This window comes from Rhopalosiphum padi, chromosome 1 (genome assembly GCF_020882245.1).
Source record: "Rhopalosiphum padi isolate XX-2018 chromosome 1, ASM2088224v1, whole genome shotgun sequence".
Lineage (NCBI taxonomy): Eukaryota > Metazoa > Arthropoda > Insecta > Hemiptera > Aphididae > Rhopalosiphum > Rhopalosiphum padi.
In genome coordinates, this window is record NC_083597.1 from 92,662,294 (window position 1) to 92,684,529 (window position 22,236).

The window sequence follows — 22,236 nt, forward strand, 5'->3', positions numbered from 1 at the left end:
AACACATGCGGGTACTACGATCTTAACTAAATAATTACTTACGTATTTTTTTTTTTACTAGGTATCTAGTAATATTGCAATTTGCGATAAACCATATTATATATGAATATTTCAGGGGTTGCAAAATAGTACTTTTGCAACCTCTAGATTATATCTGGGGTCGCAAGTGCGACCCCCCAATACGCCACTGAGCAGAGCTGCAGAGCAAATCTCACTTACCCACCCTTTTTGATATTACTATATTAAAGTACATAATTTATTTTACTATTAGTATTATTGTAGATTGATTTAATTGTTGTCACGAAAACATTGTATTTATTATATTATTAATATTTAATTATAATATTAACAATTTTTATTAATACATTGCTTTATTTTCCCAATTGTTAGGTAAATGACTTGGCATTTTTTATTATTACTCCTCTAAGTACCAACTAAACATCTAGACCCAATTTCAAAATCAAAGCATTTTTACTGTCCCAAAAGGTGTTGATAGTCGACTGATACACAAACAAACATATCATTGTAAAATTAATTATATTCATCATTCCTCTCAGAATCTAAGATACTAAAAAAGTTTGACTTATTTTCTTGCCTTATTTTAATTTTAGCGAATTTGAATGATTCTTCAGATCGTCAGCCACCAAGGTCAGGGTTAGACTAGGCCACCGGGACACCGGGATGAGCGGGATAAAATGAGCGTATGGGGGCTGTAGTAGGCTAGCTATTTGGCGCCGGTAATAAGCAGTGCGGTGAGTCTTTGTATATATGTTAAATGGGGCTTGTTAAAAAATTATTTCCCGGGCCGTTTGTTTGAGCAATAAGTCCAACCCTGACTAGGGTCTTGTATTAAGCAGTCGATAACAGACATATCACCCACGTATAGTGTAGGTATAGTTTTATTTCCTAGACCCCTGAAAAAAAAACAAATAATATTTTATATAATGTAATATTAGAATCATGTTATTCATAGGCGCGTATTTAGAAATGTCTTAAGGGGGGGGCACAAACAAAAAGTTCAGTTCAAATTTGCATACATGGGGCGTAGAGTTTTAAAATATCTCATATAATAAAAATAAGTATAAAATACAGTGAATGGGGGGGCCCATGGGGCCCCTCCCTTAAATACGCCCCTGATGTTATTGCTATTATTTTTATATTATACACACTATTTAATTATTTTAATTATTTTTTTTTTATTTTAGTCAACACGTCAGTTTTTGTTTTTACGTTTGTCGGATCACCATTCACCAGACACCAAGGAATATCTGAAAATTCGAAATGTGTATGTGTTTATTAAGTTTTTTTTTATGATAATGAGATAATGTCAATGTGACTAATACATATTATAATTTAATTTTAATTAGTCAACTATAAATATTAGATAAACTTGATGGCGTCTGTCGTCGTCGTCGTCGTCCAGTACATACTATAAAAATAGTCTATAGTACTATACAGAATAATATTATAGTCGTACGATAAATGATAACGGGTTATCATTTTACCATTATAGTTTTTCTTTTAAGGTTTCTTATCGATTTTTGTTGCGACGTCGAGGTCTCGTCGTCGTCTCCCTGACCATCACTACACGAGCTGAATCGAGTGCTGAAGTGCACAACGTTTACCGTCTTGTCGGTCGTCGCGCCCGTATCCCCGTGATAATAGCGTGACACTACACTGTTTTTGCATTTGTTACTTTCTCACTCGCTCACTCTCTCTCTTTCTCTCTCCCTCTCTTAATATACTTCTATTTTCCATATTTTTTCACGTAATTTTCGGTTTGTCCAAGGACTTTCCGGCCGTCATCTCGTTATACGTAGTATACATGATAGTACGTACCTACACAAGCACAACTTCTCTGCGCCTAATTACTTATTATTTATCATTCGTTCCGGCGGTGGTCAGTATTATTCAGTAATGCAGTTTGTGGCATCGATACCTATTCTCAGACCAGGTTGTGAGTTGTGACTTGTGATCACTGCAGTTCAGTTGCTTAGTAGTCCACGACACAGCTGTTTGTGCGGTTATACTAATCGTTCGTTTGAGAGATTCTACACCATATCACTCCTGAACCCCATGTAGCTCGCGCCGAGACAAATTACTCGAAACTGTTTTTAATTTTTTTCAATCAATTTATTTTTTTCTCGCGTGTCAACGGGCCCGCGACAACGACAAGCTTGCCACATCAGTCTATAACATACATAATCGATCCGGCGACACCGTCGTCAGATACGATATCCAGTATTTACAGTATCAATCGCACGGTTTTCGTCCGAACGCAGAAAGTAAGTCCAACCGAATATAACGTTCTATCTACTCAGTACTTATTTATAATAATATATATTTTCTACGATAGTTGTATTTTATTTATCATCATGAACCTTTATCAGGTAGTTTTTGTTGCTTTTTGTCTGTCATACAATGTCCTCCGCTAAATCAAATGTCAACGCGTTTTTTTTTCGACGATTCGTTCCCAACATAGGTGATTATTAGTGCATTTATCCGTGTCATCCTAGGTATATATCTTAGGTCAAGGTGACATTTACATAAATTATAATTGATGATTTGTGTTTGAATTGTTGGGCCCCAAATAACCCAATTGACACAGTACTGCAATAATTAACACATGAATTGATGCCATTTTTTTCTTATATAAATCACTACTAATTGTTAGCTTAATATTTTAACTATGCATTGGTATATTATACTACAATTATTTATTGCCATAATAAAACCATATTACTTGTTTAAATATTAAACATTTTATATACAAATAAATAATACATTTACACTTTGTATCATATTATTATACTTTGGTCTAACCTATATTAAATATTATATTATTGTAGTATACCTTATTTGTTTTTATTATTGTATATTTATTTATTTATTATTATTATTATTATTATTATATCCATATACGATAGACCTATAAAGAATAATTAATTTGTCTATAGGTTTATCATGTTACGCATATTGTGTCAGGTGAATATAGGCTTTGTATCATATCATTTCACAGAGACCTATATAGTAAATGATAGTGTATTAGTGTTGTGATACATTGATACTAAATTATCAAGAAACTCTTAAGAATGTATAATTATCAATTTATTCTGATTTCATATGAGTAATTATCTGATTATTTCTACAGTTAATTATTTAATACTTTTAAATAATTGGATGATAAATATTTAATACATAACACGTGTCAAATGTAAAATATTGCTCAATATTAATTCCCATAATCTAACAATTTTGCTTACATTGATAAAAAAGAAAAATTAGTTGTTATTTAAATTACTCAATTATAAAGTAGGTAGTTAACTAGAAATTATATCGAAAAATGGTATGTGAAAAAATTAATATCAACTTATAAAATAATCAATATTTATTGTAACTCAACATAAATTTAATATCAATAAAATGTATTGGATTATTTTGCTCCTAAACAATATTTTGTCTTATAATGAGAAAAACTAAATGTCCTTGTACCGCTTTCAATTGATGTTTGGCTTTGTACCAGAAAGTAAGATGTTGAATATTCTATTTATAAAATCACTATTTGTCAGATATAAAATTGTAATGTAAAATTAAAGAACGAGCATATATATTTTATGTATCCCTATAGATCAGTTCTCAACCTTTTTATATTCGTGTACCACCTAGGTACAGTTTGAAATTTTTTATGTACCACCAGACCATTTTTTTTTGCTTATTAATAATGTTTAAGTTTATGTTATATGTATAGAATTTTATTTTATTAAAAATTACAAATTATATTTACATACCCTCTATGAGCGTACCAAAGGTTGAGAACTGCTACTAAAGATAATTTAAACTTGAAACAAACACAATTGAAGAAAAATACATAGGATCCATTAGTAGTTACTTGTTATTAACCTCATATTATCTCAGTTTTTACATCAAAAATTTTCTTTTTGATGCATATACTAATAAAATATGAAATATTGAAATATATGGATTATAAATTTAAATATTGTATTTTGTATATTTACATTTACATAATATGTATATTGATAAGTTGCAGTAGTTAATAGGTATGTATTCTTAATCAATTTTTAATGATGTTATATGATAACATATTATATTATATTATATGTTACCTATTGATTAAAAACAATACGATACTCTATGTAAATACATTAATTATTTAGCTGTTTAAATAAATCAAAGAAATATTTCTCAACATTATTGAATTTATTATCTAGTAGTACCTAATTAAATTTATATTATTTTTGGACTTTTTTACAACCTATCATACTCTTTCATTTTTATAATACTTTTTCACTGATATTACTAAAAAATCCAATAATTGTCTATTGTAAAAAAATATGCACCTTTACTTGTAATTTGTATAGTTAAATGTATTAATCCCATATTCCACATGAAATCATAGTCATATTCGTAAAAATGTAAGACATTCATTATTTTGAATATATTTTTGTTACATCATTTTAAGTGATTAAAAGATTATATTTTTCAAAATAAATGTATTATTATCCTTATAATTTTTAATTATAAGTTATTTTTTTTTAATAAAAACGCTTTGTAAGTAAAATAATTTTTTGAGTAATTTTTTGTATAAAAATTTAAGTTTTGTCTATTAGATTATGAGTGAGTTATAAATATTAAAGTTTAGATTTATTTAAAAATGTTGTTTTATAATGAACTAAAATTATTTAAAAATATTTTTCAAAACCGTTAGTGTTTTCTAAAATATTGAGTTTTAAATTAAATGAGTCATCATGTATGCGTAATTTAATATACAAACCATATAATAAATCTTTGTCTTAAAGTATTTTCAATATTGATGCAAAAATTATTTTGTTATTTTTTTATACCTATTAACATTTATTAATGATTTGTTTAGGAATAATGCATCGAGCACAGTCAGTTGTAAATCAATTAGTTCCTTGTGTGCCAACAATTGTTGGTAGACAAAAATTTGCAACATGGCTAATAGGACCAAAATCAAGATCTCTGATAAGAGCTACTCAATCATTACCCGTTTTAGAGAATAAGTATTCAACTAATGTTAACCAAGAGCAATTTCTTAATGGTACTTCAGCTTCTTACATCGAAGATATGTACAATGCGTGGTTAGCAGATCCCAAAAGTGTCAATGTTGTAAGTAAATGTTTAGATTTATTCAAAATATAATACTTTTTATTTCTTATTGTTTTATATTTGTATAGTCTTGGGATACCTTTTTTAAAAACTGTGATGCTGGAGCTCAGCCAGGTGCAGCGTATCAGGCACCACCATCATTGGCTCCACCAGGCAAAAATGAGGTGTTGTTGTCTAGTATATTACCTGCAGTTCAAAGTACAACAGCTATTGGTGGAGTATTTAGTGAAAAAATGATTGATGATCATTTGGCAGTACAAGCGATTATAAGATCTTATCAGGTATAATATATTGTATGTTATAGTGTTATAGAATCTTATGATTTTAATTTATAGTATGAAATATTAGATTACAGTTTTTTTATAAATACAAATTGAAATAGTAAATTATAATATGTATTTATATTTATGCAATAATAGATATGCAATGGTACTAATAGTATCACATCTGGTCCTTAAAAATATTTTCAGATAATTGACAAATAATACAACAATTTCTTATCCTCTTTAAAAGGTCCTTCTTAATTTCTCATATAACAATTATTGTAGTACTTCAATCTTAGTTTATACATGTTGAATATTTATGTATATTTAGATTTATTTCCAACATACCGAATGTTTGTACTAATTTATCATAGTTATATAAAAAAAAAAAAAAAAAATATGACCAAACACTCATAATCGGCCCATATTTTGAGCTGCCCACCAGGTTTACTCGGTAACTAGCCAAATCAAAATCCGGTCCTGTCTCACATACAAGTATAATGTCACGCACAAAATTAATGTTTTTAGGGATCATAGAATAAATCCAAAATAAATGTAATATCAGAAATATCAATAATAAATAATCATAATGTAACATATTAGCTATACTTTTTAAAAATATAAACACATTTATAAATTTGAATAGTTAAAATTTAATTTGGATATTATATTTTAATTATTAAGTACAATTTAATTATAATTTAATTTAAACTTTTAGTAACTTGTTATTAGGGTTTGGATTTGAAGGCAAAAGCCTTTTTTTAAATAATAATAATAGAAAAATAATTTTTATATAAAAATGTGTCATTAAATATTGAAGACGGTAGATGTATTTTTTTTGCCTTTTTTTGGCTTTTTTACTTATAAATGCCTTTTTGTGTTTAATTTTTTAATTGATTTAATAATTGTATGCATAACATGGGTTTTAATGGTACAAATTGATAAGATCTCCTGAAGACATTGTTGTTTGTCAATTATTTTTAATGGATTTTATTATCGATATTGCTAAATACTTTATCAAGTATTTGGTTTTATACAAGTACCCATACTACTATCTACAGTGTTCGACTTGGCAAAATTAAAGTAGGGGGACTTTGTTTACTTCAAAAAAAAAGCATCCCTATTACTTATTTAACGTTATTGAGCCATGGGGCCTATGCCTCCACACCTTCTAATACCCCTATTAAAATCATGAAAAATATTTTTAAATAGGTAATCAATTAGAAAACAATAAGTTAATATATAACATAAGTAATTAGTAATTATTGTACCTGTTATATATATTATATTAAGAAATAATAACTAACTCAAAAGGATAATAAAAGTAGATAAATAAAAAAAAAACATTGATTTTTAACTATTTATTTTTTTAGATGCACAATTTTGAAATAATCCATAAGACAAATTATGATGGTATTTTGTGCATTTTGATAAAAAATAAAAATGATGAAGCGTCTTGTGTGTTCCCCTTAAAAATAATAGTAGGGGTATGCTAAAATTTCTGAAAAATTAGTTGGGGTATTCTGTCCCTCTGCGTCCCCCCAAGTCGAGCACTGCCTATCTATAGATTAAAATATGTTCATAATGTGGGGATATTAGATTCAAAATTGTTTGTCTGTCTGCATTACTGAAAACAGTTTATCTAAGTACATGATAGTGAATTATTTTTTTTAATACAAACTAGTTAAAATATACAATACATATATAAACTATTTAATTTTCTAATAAATTTTGTAATTGTTTTTTTTTTTATTAATTATATTGCCTTTAAAGTCACACCCTACTTATTATTATATATCTATATGTGATATTTATTAGTTCAACTAATTTTAATATTTGAATAAGCAGTAGGTATAATTAAAATATTTCAATATTTAATAAAAACTAATTAATATTATAGTTGATATTTTTAGTAATGTAAATGTATTATTTTCAATTTACATTATTAAATTTTGGAACTTTAAAAATGTTGACTGATATTTTTTAAATGTATATTTTATGTTTTAATTGATTATGATATTGATTATATTATTTATTATTATTTATTATAATAATATTTTTTTGGAAAGCTAGACATTATAAACAAGGAATATATTACTTAAGTTTTATACACTATAGGTTCGAGGTCATTTTGTATCTCAAATTGATCCCCTTGGATTTACGAATGCAGATTTGGTAAATGCTCGAAAAAAAGGTAGACCTCATGATGTTGTTCTAAGACAACATTCAATTGGTAAGATTGGGCTAAGAATATAAATAGACATTTAAGGTATTTTTAAACAGTTTTGTTTTTATGTTATCAGTACTAGTGTGTGCATGTCTAAATTGAGTTTTTCTTTAACCATAAGTAACTAAATTATTGATTATTAATTTTGATCAATTTTGTAATATAATATAATTATTTACATACTAATTTTTATTCATATATTTAATAATCCTGTACTGAATTAAATATTTCTAAGAAAAATTTTTTTGTTCAGATTAGACTCAAAATGAATAAATATAAAAATATTAATAAATGTTTTAGTGTTATTATAATCCAAGGCCCATGTGTGAGCATGTACAAAAGTTTATAACGTTAAGGATTTTGAGGGGATAAAATCAAATATGTGGGAAAGTCGATCTCAAGTAGATTTGACGACAAATTCAAATCTGTATTCATAATTCTTATCACTTCATTATATCAATTGGTACATTGGAAATAGAATGTCTATAATGCTATGTGTATTAAACAAAAACACAAAATCACTGCTTCGAATCCCCTTAAAGTAAATGATATATTACATAATATACATTTTCTATCTAGTAACAATATTATTGAAAAAAAAATTAATAATAAATAATAAAAATAAGGTAAATTACGAACATAGATGAAGTTTTATATTTTATTGATGAATAATAATGTTAATTATTTTGTTATGATTCAAAATCATTATTTTAAGACATAAAATTTTTATATTTATTATTATGAATTTTACTATGTACAATGACATTTCTTAAATAGGTTTGTAGATTCATTTTAAGATAGTATCTATCTATATTATATACTATGATCCTATTCACACTGTTTATAATTAAGTTGTTAATATCAATTATAAAATAAGTATAAATAATATTAATATTATAATAATTAAATACTAATCAATTTAATAAGTTTAATATTTTTAATAAAAATTATATCAACTTACAGTAATACTAAAATTAAAATAAACAATTTAACTAGGTACCTATGTTAAAAAAAATATGATAAACACTTAGTGGTATTAGTTGAAAGTTTATCTTCACTCAAAATCGATTTTTTATACATTGATATATCATTGAATTCAAATTTAACACATCCATTACAGTGACCTACTAGACATCTAATAATATATAGTTGAACAATTTGTAGGTTAGGCTTTTCGCTTGAAATCTAAAATATTAGAAATAAGTTTTGATTTACAGATATTTCATTTTAGCTAATATTTTTATAATTTCAAAAAATTAGGTAGTTGTGAAAAAGTTTTGGTCCATCTCGACTTACAATTTACTAATATTTGTATTAATTTCATTTATTTTTATTTTTATATTTGTAATATATTGATCAATTTAGTTGATGGGAAATTATTTTTGTATAGTTTCTTACTATGTTTAACATATTGATCAATATAAATTATAATATTAATTAAAAAAGTGTGTTTAACAAATATACAATTTAAAATTATCTGAAAAGTTTTTATAATTGATTGGTTTTAAATATTAAGTTATGTATATTATTGTACATCATTATCAATATACATTTTAATACATGCATACAATTTTTATACTGTCTATTTAATTCAAATAAATATAATCAGATTTAAAATTCTGAATTTTTCTATTTTTATTTGTAATAAGATTCAATAGAAAATATGATGTTTAATTATTATAGTCTATAGACAATAGTCATACACAATTTAGTTAGGCATAATAAATTGGGTACATAATTTATTTGTTTTGAATTTTACTACTGTTTGATAATTTGATAATTATTTGTTACTCTAAAATAGTAAAACATTTAATCATTAGCTTAAAATGTATTAATTTAATACAATTTTTAATTTTTACTAATATAAATTGTTTGTTTGTTTTAAATAAATATGTTTGTGCTTTTTTTTTTTTTTTGTCGTCCCATTAGATACGAGGACATCATATTGCACGCCTTGATCCTTTAAATTTAAGTAAAGTCGACCAAGATGATAGACTGCCCCAAGAGATTTTATATGGTTGCTATCCTCCATTTGGTAAGTAGTACAGTTTGCATTGTACATTAAAATCTTAACTGCAATCTTGTGTTGGTTTATTAAATTTGTTTTGTGAGTACAGATCATAGCTATTTAATAAATAATAATATTTAGTATATTTTAATTCGTAATATGCATGAGGTTTTAACTAATTTTAAATTTATATAATAATAGTTATATAAATCTCAATACATTATGTAAAGTTAAAAATTTATTACATTTGAAATTTCATTTGATTAGCCCTGAATTCAATATTAAATCTATGTATATTAGGTATTATAATTGTTTTAACATTTATTCAATTTGTTAATAACTTAATTTCTATTGCATGCATATAATTGATTATTAAATAATTTTTAGATAATATTTTTATAGATTATAAATGTAAAATGTATATTAATTTTTAAATATTTAAAGAAAATAAACACTAATAAATAAACTTCAGATTTTATGGAACTTATAAGAATACTAATACATATATTCCTTATTTACTGAAAAAAATATACGTTAGGTAGCAACTTAAAATATTAAACTTAAAAAATGTAAATTTATCTTTTATTTTTAGATAAATGTTATTTATTATTAATTAGATTTTCATTTAATTATATTTTAGTATAAAAAGAAGAGCGATATTTTCAAATTGTTTTTGTTAATTTATAATTATACATAATATAAATGCATACAATTTGATTTATATTTAAATTATTGCATTTTGTTATTAACACAAATTATTAGCCATTCTTTCCTAATTTATTAAAAACAGGTTCATAAAATTTGCTTTTTGTTCATTGCTGCTTGTTATGTCAATCTTGCTTTTTCATATATATTTATTATTTAGCTCCAATTTTATAAAGACAAGTTAGTATCAGACCATTAAATTCTATTTTTTACTAATACTCAAGGCCCTATACTTTTTACAAATGAATGAACTCTGGTGACAAATTTTATATATCTCAGGAAAATAATTTACTTAGAAAATATTAATCAACATTAATTTGTTAGGATAATAAAGATATCAAACTCTTAAATTATTTAATAGTGATTTAAATAGTTTTGAAAGTTAAAAAATTGTTTTGGTAAATTTCATAAAACAATTTGTAATAATTTATTTAACGATGTAGATTAGTAATACGATTTAACTTGGTAGATATTATTTTATTTATTAGATTTTATTTTAGTTTAATAATTTTATACTTAATACAATGATCTTTTACTTTTCACTTATAAGCACTTATTAGAAATAATTATTTTAACCATTTTTTTTTTTATTTTTCTCTAATTAAGTAATTCTATTTTAAACTTAATTAATATTTTTATTGATTTTTGGACTTGTTTTTTTTTAAACTGAGAGTTTATTTGTAGGCAAACCACCCGATAATACTACATATTCTCAACACCTACAGAATAAAGTAGCCGAATTAATGGGTATGTAGTAAGTTTGTGCTATTTATATACATATTTTTATTATTATTTATGCATGCTATACATTATGATGATTTTGTGTGTGTTTTGATTGATTTTTAACTAACATAACTATTTATTTAAATTTTGTGTGTCTGTATAATCTCATTATTTAGGTGCACCTACATGAAAAGATAATGTATTTTTATATTTGTTTTATTATTACTATTATTATTATTTTTATTGTTATTTTTTGAGTTAATTCAACTTCTTTTATCTAATTAAATAACAGAGGAAGCTGATATGGAACGTGTATTTAAGTTACCATCTACAACATTTATTGGTGGCAAAGAAAATGCATTACCATTAAAAGAAATTTTGAACCGTTTAGAAAATACGTATTGTCGTTCAATTGGTGTAGAATTCATGTTTATTAATTCATTAGAACAATGTAATTGGATTAGACAGAGAATGGAAACACCAGGCATAATGGAAATGGAGAAAGAACAAAAAAGGCTCATATTAGCCCGACTTACTCGAGCCACAGGGTATAAATTAAATTTATTAATTTGATAAAAATTACAGTATTTATAATTTATATTCAATTTTACATGCATCTTAATTATTCCTAACAGCAGAATAATTTTTTTTAGTGTATAAAATGTTTGGGTTTTTTTATTAGATTTGAATCCTTCTTGGCTCGTAAATGGTCTAGCGAAAAACGGTTTGGCTTAGAGGGGTGTGAAATTTTAATACCAGCTATGAAACAAGTTATAGATAAGTCTACTGAATATGGTGTAGAATCAGTTATTATGGGTATGCCTCATCGTGGAAGATTAAATGTTTTAGCAAATATTTGTCGCAAACCTTTAAGTCAAATATTTACTCAATTTGCCGCATTGGAAGCTGAAGATGACGTAATTTAATATTTAATTTTTAATTTATTCAAATTTTAGAACGATTACTAAATCTATTAAAAACCAAATTATTTAAATAAATATTATTTTTAGGGATCAGGAGATGTGAAGTATCATTTGGGTACCTACATAGAACGTTTAAATCGAGCAACAAACAAGAATGTACGTTTAGCTGTTGTAGCCAATCCATCACATTTAGAAGCTGTAGATCCAGTGGTACAAGGAAAAACTAGAGCTGAACAGTTCTATAGAGGAGATGGTGAAGGAAAAAAAGTTAGTATTCTAACCTAACCTAACCTAAGTAAATTATATTGTCAGAATTATAATTAATAAGTAAATATAAGATATAACATTACTATGAATTAAGAAATAATTACTCCATGTGAATGGACGTAGTTATAAATTTAAATTACACTTTTATATTTTTAATACAAAATAATCAAAAAAAAATTAATTTAAATTTAAATGTGGTTACTAACCATGACATTATAGCAGCACATCACCTTCAATAACATTTAAACCAAAGACATTTGGTCTACCAACTGGATATAAAAATCAACAAAAGTAAATCATCTCAAGTCACTTTTACACTTTGCCCTGGTATTTACCCAACCATAAAACATAAAAATAAAAGCACACCAGTTCTGAATAAGACCAAGTACCTAAGTATTATTTTAGATAAGTGCTTTACTTCCTCATCTAAACAACAACAAAAAAACTTGCTAATAGCGTACTCCATCTTTTTTACTCCTTCCTAAAATCTATATACAATTTTAAAACTACATTACAATGATCAGACCTAACTGGTTATTTACCATACAGATTTGAGGACCATCCAAACTTTCTAATAGGTCCAGTCTTTCCAAAACATAGCTATCTTTTTTTTAACTAGAGCCCCGTGGTACATATCCAACTACTAACTTCATAAAAACTTACAAATTAAAAATGTCTCAGATTTCATTAAACTCTATTACAAGTATTTACGACTGATTCCTTGCTAAATTTAACTCGAGTATTAATCCAGGGTATACATTGGTGGCCCTATTTTTTTCTGTACCAATAAAGCTTAACTCAATTTTATACTGCACTGGTACTGCCAAAATGTAATAAATATACTTTAATAATAATTATTGAAAAATATTTTATAAATAATATATTATTTTAATCTTTATTGTAGTAGCTATTACTTGATAGTTGTAAATTATAATCACGGATCAAAATTAAAAAATATATTTATCACTGTCTTATTAACTTTTTAAGATTGTGATATAAATATAAACTATTAAAAATTAGTAAAAATCAATTTCATGTTATTCATTTTGTTAATTATTTAAGAACTCTTCATTTCAAACTCCAAATTATTTATTAATTTTCAGATAACTACATGCTAACAGCTTACACTATTTTTTTTTTCTATAATATATTGCTTACTTCTTTATTAGTATATATATATATGTTAAAATCAAAAATTTTATTTGAATTAATGATATTGGTCATTATAAGTTAATTGTTAAAAGTTAAATCTATGAATTATATTTATAGATAATGACAGTATAATAAAGATTCAAAGTAACATAATAGGCAATATAAATATAAATGCTTGCTAATTATTGCTATTAATTTAATAGATATAGAATTATTTTGAAAAAAACCTTCATTATATTATGCATTATTTGGGCGAAGAAGTTATGAATTTTGAAACTCCACATCTACGACATCTACACGATTGTGTATTGTAGAAACAATTTTTTGAAAAAAAAAAACTAATGCTATATCTTTTGATGTGTAGATTGGTTGTGAGACTTCTGCAAATTGGCTAAAATGTATAAAAGAACCACCCACCCTATCTTTAAAAAAAAAATACATTTAATTATTTTTACTGTATTTTGATGGTGGAAAAATTTAGCAGTCCTATTTTAAAACTGAATTGACATGTCTGTACTAATCCCTTTATTAAATATATAGCTACATTTTACATCCCTCATAAACCCTTTTAAAGATTTAAACAAAATTGAAATGGTGATTTTTTTTATACTAGTGATTATAAATTTAATTAATTAATGTTAGTAGGTGGTTATCAATAAGTATCTTTCTCAAAATTCTTTCAATATACCATTGATGTTAATGTATTATCCAAATTACTTGTTGTGTTATGGTTTACAGATTGTTTTATATTTCTTAATAATATATATATATAAATATGTAATAGTTATATAGTATATTGCATTTAGTGTATAACTTTAAATTATTATTGTTTTTAATTTAGGTTATGTCTGTTTTACTTCATGGAGATGCAGCATTTTGTGGTCAAGGGGTTGTGTATGAAACATTTCATTTATCTGATCTTCCTGATTATACTACTCACGGAACAATTCATATTGTTGTAAATAATCAAATTGGTTTCACTACTGATCCGCGACATTCACGATCATCACCGTATTGTACCGGTAAAGTTTTCAAAATATATTAACATTCATAAAATATGAAATGATTAAATAAATAATTGATTCAAATTTATTTATATAATATGCACATTATTATATTGTAAAAAATAAATATTTAATACCAATTCAGGGGACTCGCGGTGTATATTTATTTTATGTATAATAATAGGCTATCAGAATTCAGCCACATTCAATACATTTTTGTACAATATAAACTTAAACCATAAATTATAAATTCTTCAAAAACATGTCAACATTTATATAAAGATATAATATGTATATTAACTTATATTTTCTTTTTTAATATTAAGTTAATGCGGACTAAAAACCTTTATCATGTTAACCTCAAATAAATGTATATAAAAAAAAATACGTATCATACTGTGCATGTTTAAAACAGTATTAAAAGATGATAAATTAAATAATATCAAATTAAATTTTAAATATTATATTGTTTGTTATAGATGTTGCTAGAGTGGTAAATGCTCCAATTTTCCATGTCAACTCTGATGACCCAGAAGCAGTCATGCATGTCTGTAATATTGCTGCTGAATGGAGAAATGTTTTCCATAAAGATGTTGTCATTGACCTTGTAATTATTTAGTAATAAATATATATTTATGTTCATATTTAATTTCTATATTTCAATTAAAGGTAAGCTATAGAAGATATGGTCATAATGAAATAGATGAACCCATGTTCACACAACCTATTATGTACAAAGTAATAAAAAAAACCCCACCAGTTTTGGACAAATATGCAGAAAAATTAATCGAAGAAAAAGTAGTTACAAAAGAAGAAGTTAAAGTAATAAGTTACATTTTATATTTACAATTTTCACAATGTTAAATATAAAAATATAAATTTATATAGTGTATAATTCTTAATATAATTACACTTTATGTTTTAGGACGTTTGGGATAAATATGATAAAATTTGTGAAGAAGCTTACTTGACTTCACGAAAAGAAACGACTATCAAATATAAAGATTGGTTAGATTCTCCGTGGTCAGGATTTTTTGAGGGTAAAGATCCTTTAAAAGCTTCAAAGTCTGGAGTTAAAGAAGAAACATTAACACATATTGGTAAACGATTTTCATCTCCTCCTCCAAATGCTGCTGAGTTTGTTATACATAGAGGTATATTATTACTCATTTATTATACTTTTTTTAGTGAGAGGGAGGGAGTATTTGAGGTTTAACTAATAGAATATATTTAAAACACCACAAACAGTTTAAATTATTAATTTAAGGTTTTACTAAAATTAGATGATACATTAATACAAATTATACTTTTTAATATAAAAATTTGATTTTAGGTATTGAAAGAATTTTAAAGGCTCGCATGCAAATGGTTGAAAATCGTACAGTTGATTGGGCATTGGGAGAGGCAATGGCTTTTGGATCTCTGTTAAAAGATGGAGTTCATGTTCGATTAAGTGGACAAGATGTTGAAAGAGGCACATTTTCTCATCGACATCATGTACTTCATCACCAACTTGTTGACAAAGCCACTTACAGACCTCTGTGTAATTTATATCCTGATCAGGCATCATATACTGTATGCAATAGTTCTTTGTCTGAATTTGCTGTGTTGGGTAACTTTTTTTATATTTTAATTTAATTAATATAGGCAAGCAGTGGCTTGAACTTTTTTTCCTCGAATTACATTTATTATTCTTATACCCAACCACCTACTCTCTTAAAATCCCTTTTTATTTTGCTTATCAAATCTTTTCCTAAAGACTTAATAAATTCTACCCTGGATATAAAATTAATAAATTCGTTCAATATTTCTATATAATACTTTAACACACCTAAGGTACTGTCGTCCATTTGTTTCTTTATTACTATTAGTTATTAGTAGAGCGCGGATTTATATTCTCTTAAAATAGCAAAAATAATATGATGCTTATATTCTATTAAAAATTTGAATATTTGCTTTAAATATTAGTAAAATATGAAAAAATATGTTTTTTTTATTAATTTATTTTTTAACATTAAAATTAATAAATATAAATAATAAATAATAATTAATGAATAATAACATTATTAAAATAATAGTTAATACATTATATTTCTTAAACTTTGTTTTGAATATTAAATTTAAAAACAAATTAACACACAAATAAAATAATAATATTTTGTTAAAATAAATTAGTATTCACTCTTTCAATTATATCACCTTAATAACAGTGTATTCTTTAATAGGTGTAGATAAAAAATTACAAACCTATGCAAGTACAATGCATTTCAAATATTTCTTTTATTATTTGATATTTTGTCTGATTTTGAGTTTAATAATTTTGATAAATTTAATTTGATTAAAATGTTTCCATTCAAGGTTTTGAATTAGGATTTTCGATGACTAATCCAAATGCTTTGGTATGCTGGGAAGCTCAGTTTGGTGACTTCAATAACACTGCTCAGTGTATAATTGATCAATTTATTGGCTCTGGACAAGCTAAATGGGTTAGACAATCCGGTCTTGTTATGCTACTGCCTCATGGTCTTGAAGGAATGGTAATACATCAATATATTATTATTGTTATTGATGTTCATATTTAATTAATTTAAATTTAATTGTTTTTGTATCTTTCAGGGACCAGAACATTCATCAGCCAGACTTGAAAGATTCTTGCAAATGAGTTCTGATGATCCAGATTATTTTCCCCCAGAAAGCGATGAATTTGCTGTACGTCAATTGCATGATATTAATTGGATTGTAAGTATACATTTTATTTTTATTTAAATATTAATTTATAACATGCTATTTTTTCTTATTAAGGTTGCAAATTGTTCTACACCAGCTAATTATTTCCATATACTTCGTCGTCAAATTGCTCTACCGTTCCGTAAACCACTCATTATGATGACTCCTAAATCTTTGTTACGTCATCCTGAAGCTAAATCTAGTTTTGATGAAATGAATGAGGATACAGAATTTTTGAGAATAATCCCAGAAAAGGGTGCTGCAGCTGATAATGCAAGCAATGTTAAACGATTAATATTCTGTTCTGGAAGAGTATACTACGATTTAACCAAAGCAAGAGAAGAACATAATCTTGTAGATACTGTAGCTATTGCTCGAGTTGAACAAATATCACCATTCCCATTTGATTTGGTCAAACAAGAATGTGCCAAGTACCCTAACGCAGATATTTTATGGTCACAGGAAGAACATAAAAATCAAGGACCATGGCCTTATGTACAACCAAGGTTTCACACAGTATTGAACAACACCAAATCTATTGGGTGAGTTAACTTAAACATTTTTTTGGGAATATAAGAGTATTATTAGAATAGAAGTATAAACATATATATGGTAATATTATTTGATGGTTCCAGTTTACAAAGCATATTTTTTATTTTGTTTTTATATTGTATTAGTATTATATTATTATATCCACTATACAATTAATTTAATTTAAAAAATATTACAAAATAAATATTTTTACATGAGAAGAAGCAAGAAGGCTTTTTTACAAGTTTATGACTAATTACATAAACTTCTTATATTTTAATTGCTTTACTTACCCTACTTATATTTAAACAAAATACATACAGAGAGAGAGTAGGTATAGGAAAAAACAATAGTATTTTGTTATTTGTGCAGGCCATTTGTTAAAAATTCTGACGGATTTTTTTCACGAATATTTTCTTCGTGGTCAAATGACGGTGTTACAAAAACAAGTTTATCCGACCAGAAAAATTCAACTCAAAGTATTAGGTGAGATTTCAATAAATATGTTTATTTTAAATTCTGAGCTAGACAACAGATGTATTTGTTTAAAAATAATTGAATGATGTTAGTTTTTATTTTATTAGTCTTCATGTTTTGGAACAGTAAAAATGATTATAATGAAGTGGTTTCTGGTTGAAAATTTAATTTAGTTGGTTTTTTATGAAGGGGAGATTATATTAAGTTAATACAAAGCTGCTCATAAGTTGTTAATTTCTCAATTAAAACATTGGAAATCTAGTCACAATATTTTTTTATAAGCGTTTAAAATATTTTAACCTAACTCTATTCTCATTGTACACTGTTCACCCCTCCCCCCATCTGGACACATATAAATAAGTGAGCATACAACATTTTTTTATTGTTCAAATCATGTGTTAAATTTTCAATACATTTTTTTTTTTTTTTAAAGCATTTGCTATTTCACAAAATAAATGTTTGAATAAATATCGATAAAAATAGTGTTTTTTATAAAAAAAAAATGTATTGAAAATTTAACTAATGATTTGAATGATAATAAAATTTCTAATTTCACTTATTTGAAACATGTGTCTAGATATTACCAAAAGTAGTTACATTCATACATTTTAGTTTTAATTATACAATTATTATAATTTTATACAATTTAGTAATTTATAAAACTATACATCTTAAAATACATGTATAAGGGGGGAATAAACAGTGTTTGGCGAAATTGATGTGTCGATATTATAAACAGTAGAGCCTTCGGAATCGATATATGCTTTAGGGCTACTTTGACTTTAGTATTCTTTAGTCTTTATAAATACGTTTAATAATTTTTTATATTTTACATACTTGATATTAATAATATATATATTACATGTTGATGAAGTTGCATCAATGAAATTGGTGGCTCCTGCCCTTAATCTAGATTCTTAAACTAATTTGTATGGTTTCAGATGTTTATGATGTTTGATATCTTAAAAGTTATCTAAGAATGGAATTGTTATGGTGATCTAAACTCGTTTATTATTTGTGAGAAAACCTTTGGATTTCATTTGTTATTGTTACCATTATCATTTTGCGATGCGTGCTATTCGCCGTTTAATTTGAACCAGTAGAATGCAATGATATTCTAAAGGTCGATTTTTTTATTTTTGACAGCGTTGTATGACATCGATGATAGATTTACTGACACAACCCCACAGTTTAATGCCACAAGTTAAAATCGGTTTTATAATAGATACATATTGTAGTAGACTTTGTTTTCAAAGTTTTAACTTTAAATGGGGTCCGACTAATCAAAATTTTTTTTCTGGTAGACTTAATGTTTCCCGTTTAAATGAAATTTAAAGTGCATTTTTAGGAATTTAATCTATAATATTTTTGTGGGGTTGATGATTGATTGATTGAGTATAATTCAAGTATTTTCGTGATTTGCATAACGTATAGTCTATGTGTACCGATTTTTCACATCTTAATTGCCTTATTGTCGGCAAACAGCTAACCTTGTGTTGTTTGGTATGTATTAAGTACAGATAGGCCCCAAGACACTACTTTGTGGTATTCCTATTGATATTTTTTTCCATTTAGTTACCGATTCTTCGTATCTGTCTCACAATTGACGTTACGTATGATTCAAGAAGTGCACATCAGATATTACAGATAATAGACGGTATCTGTCTTGATAGTATTTAAAGTGTAGGTTAACAAAATGAGTAACATGGGGATATCCCGCAAAATGTTGGTCTGCTACTTCATTTACCTAAACCTTAAATAGGTATTTATAAATACTAACTACATAGTTTATGTATATAAAATATTAACATAAACATTTGGTGATAAATTCAAGTATCCTCGGTTATTTATATTTAAATTATAATATAATTGTATGTATTGTAATATAATAATATAATCGATTTTTTTTAAAACAGGTTTTGTGTGAAATTTTTGTTTTTTCCGATTATTTTGAACAATAACTTGGAATTTTTAATTTTGATCTCCCCGAAGTAGGTCTACCAACTATAGTTTCACAGTTCTGCTAAAAAAAGTTGAAAATAAAATAATTTTTTTACTATTAATTACATAAATAAAAAAAATATGTATTGTAAAATCAATACATTTTATTGCTCTTTATAGAATATTAAAATATTGGTGTTTTTAATAAAATAAGTCAAGGTTAGGTATAGGTTAGCATAATGTATTATCTTGTAAGTACTTAAAACTGAATACATATAAAATACATTATATATAATTACTTTTAATGAGGTAATGAGTATAATGAATACTTAAATGATATAATAATATTTTTTATTATCTAAGAATGAGTGTTTTATTTTAAAATATAAACAAATCATCATGAATTGAATGATTTTACTAATCTGACACGGATTTGATTTATATTTGTTTTTTATAGAAACAGATGATTTATAATGCTTCTACATGTTTTTAAAAATATGTTTATTTATTACATATAATTGAAAATTATTGTATTTGTTTTTTTAGTTATGCTGGACGACCAACAGCGGCATCATCTGCAACTGGAAGTAAAATGCAACATTTGAAAGAGCTAAAAGCACTTCTTGATCGATCATTCGCAGTTTAAAATTAGTAAATAAAACATAAATTATTTAAATATCAACATATTATCCAAGTATGTGGTAGATGTTATAAATCAAATTCTCTGTATCCTTAAAATATAATATGCCAACACTTTATGTATGATTCAAACTTATACATACATTGTATTAAAAATTGTTAATTTATTATTTAATAAAATGTTATTAGTATTTAATTGTATCATAGTATTTGATTTACAGCTTTAAATATAAGTACTTTTTTTTTAACTTACTTAAATATTATCAATTTTAAAAACTTATTTGTTTTTAATTTCTCGAACAGTTTTGTTATCACACCTAAAGATTTTAATATCTACTATAGACTTTGTTTATTGAATTCACAAAATGTTTGCATACCAAACCAATCTAAATTATGTACTTATACTATTATATGTGAAAGTATTTATAAGATAGTGAATATTTAAATTGACTACCAAAAATGTATTTAGTTAACTGAGTCTTCAGTATTGTATGTTATGTTATATTATTATGGTAGTCGTTAATAATTTAAATAATTTAATGATTTATACCTACTACAAAAGTATTCTTTTAAACAATCACTAATGTTATTGACTTAATGCACCAATTACCTATGATCAACTTGTATGATTAAAACTATAAAGTGTTATTCGTTAAAATATATTTTGGTCCACACTACAGACTTTTAATTTATGTGTTGTATATTTATATGTTCCATCAGAATGATTTAAAATTCTGGAAAGTCAAGTTTTATTTCTTTATCTTAGCATTTTTGAGATGTTTATTTTTCAAAATGCTATCTGGTAAAGTAATTGCTATTACAACATTTTTACTTGCCCCCTCCCAGTTATTATATAGAGAAATCTGAGGGGTCTTCATCTTACTAAAATTATTATATACTTTTTTTAAAAATATTATTGCATGTTTTGTTAATTTGAATTTGTATAAAAATTTTGATTATTAAAAAAAATTAATAGTTTATATTAAATAATTAAAAGAAAAATATCGTGTTGTTTTGGACCCCCTAAACAAATGGGCCTCAGTATATATTAACTATTAATTATGGCATTATTAAACATGTAACTGAAATGGGCGTATGTAAATTGCGCCAAAAGCAACATAAAGAAAAAAAACATATGTAATTTGCACCACTTTTTAAGGTTGTAGTTTGCACCATATAAAATTAAATAAAAGGGTATTATGTAATCTGCACCATTTTTTACATTTCAAAAATTTTAATTTGCGCCACTTAAATAATTTAACAAGTTTTTTTTACAAATTAACATACCTATTGTATTTTTAATCATTGGTCAACCAAGTTCATTTTAATAGTTATATATTTCTAGAAAATTATTAAAAGTAATTAAAAAAAGTGGGTATTAGTCTGCTGTATAATAGAGATGGAGAGTAGGTCACTGGTCACTATAATGGATGTGTTAAATTTGAATGCAATGAGTAATGACCGGTATCATTGTATATAAAAATCAATTTTGAACGGAGAT

At 25.3% G+C, this 22,236-nt stretch overlaps 1 protein-coding gene across 7 annotated transcripts; it reads left to right on the plus strand.

Moving 5' to 3' along the window:
• The first annotated feature begins 1,578 nt into the window (after positions 1-1,578).
• LOC132918633 (2-oxoglutarate dehydrogenase complex component E1) lies at positions 1,579-21,423 on the plus strand. Of its 7 annotated transcripts, none has more exons than XM_060980007.1 (18): positions 1,579-2,285; positions 4,892-5,148; positions 5,217-5,429; positions 9,568-9,673; positions 11,036-11,098; positions 11,367-11,622; positions 11,757-11,991; positions 12,085-12,264; positions 14,258-14,438; positions 14,900-15,027; positions 15,090-15,242; positions 15,346-15,574; positions 15,754-16,032; positions 16,779-16,957; positions 17,037-17,159; positions 17,223-17,689; positions 18,051-18,164; positions 20,643-21,423. In XM_060980007.1, the coding sequence occupies exons 2-18, from the start codon at positions 4,897-4,899 to the stop codon at positions 20,740-20,742; spliced, it is 3,258 nt and encodes a 1,085-aa protein (XP_060835990.1). In that variant the 5' UTR covers positions 1,579-2,285; positions 4,892-4,896; the 3' UTR covers positions 20,743-21,423. The 7 variants fall into 7 exon arrangements, with proteins under 7 accessions (XP_060835990.1, XP_060835989.1, XP_060835993.1 ...); XM_060980006.1 differs by lacking the exon at positions 1,579-2,285 and adding an exon at positions 3,387-3,526; XM_060980010.1 differs by lacking the exons at positions 1,579-2,285; positions 11,036-11,098 and adding an exon at positions 3,387-3,526.
• Positions 21,424-22,236: the final 813 nt, after the last annotated feature.

Excerpts from the sequence above, each read along its gene's own strand:
- LOC132918633 (XM_060980006.1), top strand. The coding sequence starts at position 3,481 with ATGTCCTTGTACCGCTTTCAATTGATGTTTGGCTTTGTACCAGAAA. Across the intron at positions 9,674-11,035 it reads TGGTTGCTATCCTCCATTTG|GCAAACCACCCGATAATACT; the intron begins GTAAGTAGTACA and ends GTTTATTTGTAG. Across the intron at positions 14,439-14,899 it reads ATCATCACCGTATTGTACCG|ATGTTGCTAGAGTGGTAAAT; the intron begins GTAAAGTTTTCA and ends TGTTTGTTATAG.